This window comes from Larus michahellis, chromosome W (assembly GCF_964199755.1).
Source record: "Larus michahellis chromosome W, bLarMic1.1, whole genome shotgun sequence".
Lineage (NCBI taxonomy): Eukaryota > Metazoa > Chordata > Aves > Charadriiformes > Laridae > Larus > Larus michahellis.
The window spans coordinates 26,670,518-26,676,517 of NC_133929.1; the positions used below are offsets into that span (position 1 = coordinate 26,670,518).

General features: G+C 42.7%; 1 protein-coding gene across 15 annotated transcripts in view; it reads right to left on the reverse strand.

Annotated features, from left to right (window-relative positions):
• The window catches only part of LOC141735682 (vasculin-like), a 40,873-nt gene extending 35,616 nt beyond the window's left edge, over positions 1-5,257 (reverse strand). For 2 of the 15 annotated variants that reach the window (XM_074568756.1, XM_074568751.1), the window contains exons 1-5: positions 5,032-5,176; positions 4,343-4,413; positions 4,137-4,190; positions 3,189-3,467; positions 2,345-2,412 (exon numbers count right to left, since the gene is read on the reverse strand). Coding sequence is in view for 7 of the 15 variants with exons in the window: in XM_074568748.1 (XP_074424849.1) it covers positions 2,345-2,412; positions 3,189-3,303 (183 nt within the window). In the remaining 8 variants the exon portion in view is untranslated. Of the gene's footprint in view, positions 1-2,337; positions 2,413-3,188; positions 4,095-4,136; positions 4,191-4,342; positions 4,948-5,020 lie in introns of those variants that run through there. The other 13 variants (XM_074568750.1, XM_074568757.1, XM_074568748.1 and 10 more) reach the window with 12 other exon arrangements.
• Positions 5,258-6,000: the final 743 nt, after the last annotated feature.

Sequence of the window (6,000 nt, forward strand, 5' to 3'; positions counted from 1 at the left end):
TCTTGCACTGTACCAAAAATGTAAATTTAAAAAAGCTAACTATTTTGTAACACACAATAACTTCATATTTGAAGGTAAACTACAACCAGGTTCCTTCTGCTTGAAATCCTACACTTGCAGTACCATTTAGCAGAAAGTTGGATAAACACTAATCTCTTCTCCTCTGCAAGGTTAAAAGTCCAAAAACTGAACCACCCAGTTCAGCATACATTATGTAACGAAATCACTCAGAATACTTTTGCACTTTGGAGTCTTCACAAGGATCTGAAGAAAAAGCAGTTGGAAAAGGTGGCAGTTTTAAAATATCCTGAGCATATAAAGCAGAAAAACAATTCTATATAATTTTAGCTGTTTCCCAGACTATGTTTACCCAAAATATAAAAGGAGATGATTGTGGAAGAGTTGATAGCACCACATAGGGCATTATCATCAGTCACTGTGTAATACTACTGCTCAAAACCACATAGTGACAAAAAAACCAAACCACAACACGCCAAGTCTCATTCAAGTTCATTTATAATAAGGTCTGCAAATAGTTTTCCTTGCAGGACAGAATTCACTCCTAGTACTAAAAAATAAAGAACTAAGAGCAACTTCCCCAGAAGTTACTGATGAACTATCATTGTCAAACTGTTTTATCCATACATTTTAAACAGAAGAATCTCACTAGAATGGGGGGGGGGGGGGGGGGGGAAGCTTAAAATACATTAGCTTGTGAAGTACTAATGAAGGTGAATATCCACACAATTTCCTTATGTTGTTTTACAGATTTAATTCCACTTAAGCTTTGCTGCAAGTTTAAACTCTGCTTACTCTTAGAAGTTTCCACCAGCAGGTGTTTGTTTTGTTTGTTGATTTTTTTTTGTTTGTTTTTTTCCCCACACAGCAGAGCAGCCTACACCATTCAAGACAAATTCTCAATACAAACGTACCCAATTTTAGGATTCTACCAGAATAAACACATCAGTAAAAGAGCGGAGCTTCTGACAGTTATTCCAGTACAAAAAGCTATGTTTACATCAAGGCTTAAAGTATAAGCTCTCTGGGGCAAGGACCTTATCTTCATAGTTGTCTGTAAACCACTTAACAGACTGTCAGCATTATACAAATAAAAATCTAAAGAAGGAATTAAAGTGGACCAGCATGCTAGGCATTTTCTCCTCACCCAAGTATGAATTTTGCTTAGGGTACAAGGGCACAGCTGTAAAATGTGCCTGAATCTGTGTCAAATACATATGCATACAAATAAGAACTGCTGCACTTCACAAGTGCAAACATGGTGAAAAGAAAAAAAAGAACTATCCTACCAGCAAGCAGAAAGATGTAAAGAAAGAGTTAATTTTATAAAGTTAAAAAGCAAACTCTTTAAAACATCCAGAAGAAAAAGAGTCCAGATAAAGATGTCACCCACAGGGGGAATGAAGTTCCTTGATTTCAGCGAGAACCTCTTGTCAAAAGGTAAAAGTATCTCATAGCACTGAAAGTTAATAGCTTGAAGAGACAAACATTACTTTTTCTATGATTTAAGAAGCAAATACTTTGTTTATGGCCATATAATAGACAAAATCTAATAAAATGGCCAAACACCTGAATTCTTCCCATTTACCAAGTGTTTTAAAGCAAAACGCAGACAAACGCAACTAAAAGAATGAAGATGATAATTCTGTTAGTTTGATTCCTTTACATGTGGCTCAGTTCATTCAGTCAATCCCAGTCACACTTGAGACTCAACGTAGAAGAGCCCCAAGCCACAGCCATGAGAGATTACAGAAACAGACTCTTATTCATGTTCCACAGTTTCCAAGTTTTGAAAACAACAAAACTGAAACAGAAGTTAAAATAACAAAACAGCAAAGCCATTCAAAGAAAGCAAAATACCGAAGCTAGATCAACTTTTAGATACTGACAAGACAACACACAGAACAGAACTACTTCAGTGATCCTAAGAATTTAAAATACTTATTTAGGTGCAAGTCTTTCATTTATGGTCAAAATAACAAATTGGGGGGGGGGGGGGGGGGCAACAACACCACTGTAGTAATCTTTAGACACAGTTTCACATGCTTACAGTTACTCTTCTACAAGGCTTAAACGCAAGCCATCTTCCCAAACATCTTTGCAGCGCCCTTAGAGAAAAACTTTTTTTTTTCCCCCATCAGCTCACTAATACTTCAGTATTGCAGAAGCTCTGAAAAATTTTGGAAAAGGTTGCGAATAAGGTAAATGCGTCACCTTTACCAGACACTCAGTTTACAGTCTACCCAATAACGCTTTAATTATTTAAAACTTTATGAATAATCATGGTGGGATAGAGGAAAGAGAACTTAGTAAAATTACCACTGACTTCTGAATTAAGTTGTTCTGTCCATCTTAATTTTCTTTGAGGCAGTAGTAATTCAGCTGAAAGCAAACCTACAAAAAATATATTGTAAATATATTCATTTCAACCTTTAAACTATATCTATCTTCAGAAACATTTAACCACTACAGGGGGAAGGGGGCAGCAATACATCTAACAATAACGTGTAAAATTGGTTAGTTCACCAGTATATTTTGTTTTGAATCCTTCCAAAAAGGTAGAGGGGGTTGTTATGGTATACTTTCAAACCAGATTCATTCATTCCCATTACAGAATAGGAAATTACTCTGAACCCAAACTTAAAATATCAACAAATTAAAAAGTCAGTTTTGATAATAAATATCTGACTTCCATAAGTGACAAAGAACAGTGGAAGGAAATAAAAAAAAAAAAAAAAAAGCAATGCTACGTTATCAGTACCTCCATGCTACAGAAATGTCTCAAGCAAATGGAAAGACTGAGATCCACAAGCCATCCAGCACACTTGTTCAATAAGTATAACAGCTCATTGTTGAGATTACAATATTAACATGAAGGATAAATTACCTAGAGATTCAGTCTAGATGTACATATTTTTTTAATCTCCCAGAAAAATCACACTCATACAAATTTTTCTTTGTAGTAATACATATATTCATCATATTCTTAAAAATATTCCATTAATTATTAAAAATGGCAAGTAAAAATTAGATTCTGCAAGCTCACTTCAACATTCTCAAAAAAAAAAACCAAACACATCATCTAGGCAGTAAATGTTACTGTTTTAACCATTCTACTGATAAAACGTTTATTCAAGTATAAATTGATTTATTAACACTACAACACTTACCTAATCCAAGAAGACTGCAGATGTTAGTACTGCGTGACTTATATTTTTCCAGTTTGTTTTCCTTGAGATAATATCCAGAGTTCTTATCAATACTAGATTCGTAGCCGTTTGACATAGATTTGACCTCACAGAAATCAGCTACCCATCCTTCTCACTCACAGATTCCACAAGGCTATTTCCAAAATTTGCCAAGTCTCTGCCTTAAGAAGCTTCCCCCGCCACCCCGACAGCTTCTTTTCTTGTCTATTCCATGTACATTTTCACTATAAGAAGCACCAGCTACAGGTGAAATAAATACACTTTTTACACCACAAACTGTGAAGCCAAAAATCCAAATTTCACATCTGAATTGAGGAACGTTTCTTCACTTCAGGTAACAGAGGCATTTGTAAACAACAGCTATCTGGATACCACCATATTGCTTATTGACAACAACGTTTTTCAATAAAAAAATAAAATATAAAAGTTATAAATTTGTATTAGACACTTCATTTAGAAAATAGGTCTCATTACAAACTGACAGAAGGCTATATCAGAAAAATTAAAAAAAAAAAGTAAAAGTATCTACCATGAAACTTTTCAGCAACGCTTACACAGTGACTCAGGCTGCATTTAACCTAGAACCAGTTAACAAAACTGATTATGACTGTGACTCAGACAGAACGTTGCTTGGAAGAAAAAAGTAACTAAAAGCAAAACAGCGCTTTATCTTGGCAGCTGAAGTATTAATTAACTTGATAAATTTAGCCATGTATCAGTGCCATGTGGACAAAAGCATCCAAGGGCAAGGCACTCATGACTTCAAACTTCTAATTCACTTCTCAGATGCCTAATGATTATTTCAGAAGCAAGCACTTGGAAAAGTGATCCCAGAGCAGTGTCCAATATTTTTCCCCTTTCACAAGGAGCAACTGCTGCAAGACGGTTTCCCCCTTTTTTCCTGCCTACCAGCTGAAGCAAAAGGCTCCGAATATCCAGGACTCTCTTTGTAACCCAAATTGCCTACGGGAAAAAGAACCAGAACAATCAGTTTTCCCTTTTGAAACCTGAATTAGCATTAGACAAGTACATAAATGCGAATCTTAAGCGACAAACACACACGCAATCAGGCAGCCAAACCCGAGCACAAAAGCCTCAGTTAAACATTCACTTACATCCTGGAGAAAGCAGCAGGCATATTTATCGGAGAACGTAGCCTATCAGTGAAAACGTTTTCCTGTCTCTTCTGTATTTCCGAGAATAAAAAACAACCGGAAAGGGGCATTTCTCGTTTTATCGGGAAGATACATAGATCTGCAGGAGGCACCTGGGGAGGAAGGCGCTGACCTGGGCCAGGGACACTGAGCTTAAGCACAGAACAAGCCCGGGGAGCGGCGGGAGCCGTCTGAGGACTCCCCCCCAGCGAGGCCCTGAGGGAAACCTCACCACTTTGGGACCACCTGCCTGTGAAGTGCGCGGGCAGACCCCCAGCTCCCCAGCCCCAACTGCACCTTTTGTTGCGGCGCCGCGGCGGGCCCGGGGAAGGGCTCCGCCGGCCCGCGGTGGCCGCTCGCCCTGACTTCCAGGGAGGCCGCGGCCCACGCTCAGGCACTCACCGGCCGTACCACCCCCACACAGCAGCAGCAGCCGCCACGCTAGGGGCAGCTCTCTTCGTCTTCCCCGAGGGCAGGCCTCACTTCGCGGCAGGGAGAGAAACGGGGAAACCCCCTCCACGCCTTCTCCCCCAACCCGCCACCGCCAGGCCACCCCTAGCAGGGACTGCCCCCTCCCGCCCGCCCCACAAAAACCGTGGCAGCCCCGGATGCGAGAGCGACGCGCGCGCGCGCGCCCACCCCCCGCTCGCCTCGCTCCCAAAATGGTGCTGCTCCGAGTCGCAATCCTCTGCGCGCCCAAGCCTCGCAAGATCAGCCGCGGTCCTCCAGACGGAGCTTCCCGGCCACCACCAAGGCCCCTGCTGTCGAGAACACACACACCACCACCCCCCCCCCGTTGTGACGCCACGGGAACAATCCTGAACATTCCGCGCGGGGCGGCGGGGAAACCCCCAGGGCGTGCCCCATCCCGTGGGAGTCCTCGGCACCGCCGTAATTAACCGTGTGGCGGTGCAGCTCTACAGCGTCGCTTTTACTGGCACCGGCAGCCGCTTAGAAGAGCGGCCTGAGAAGGCGGGTACTCGGGAGGCAGCGGCAGCCCTGGCTGGCGGTACGAGCTGCTGCGGTCCGGACTGAACGCTGTAGTGCCGAAACGGGTCACCAAAACCGAGACACAGGCCCAGGGTATAGTCGTACGAACCAGCTTCGGCGGGCGTCGCGAGGCCCTAGCTGGCCGCTGGAAGGTCCGTGCGCGGCGTGCGGACGACTGCGGCCGTGGGCGGGAACGGCCGATGAGGGCGACCCCGGTCCCACCGGCCTCGAGAGCAACCTGGTCGGTGGCAGAGAGAGCCCCGCTGCCCCCAAGAGCGAGGCACGTGGGCGGTGGGGGTACAGCGGGCCTGCAGCTGCAGGCAGAGCAAAGACCGAAGGTCATCTGCATCTCAGCAACACTAAGCAGAGCTCACAAATGCAACAGAATTAAATCACAGCGCCAGCAGGGCCTGAAGCAAGTAAAAGAGTCTATAACCACCATTTAAACAAGAGAAAAAATAGCATCCTCATTGAATTGATAGAAATAGCTTCAACTTACAAACTTAAGAGTGGAAATATGTTTAATGTATGTGCAGTCATTCAACGTGTACCTTTTTGAAAGAAATATGATGGATTTTTGCAGCCTGGGAACTAAATGTCTGAATTAACATTTTGCAATTTTGAAATCT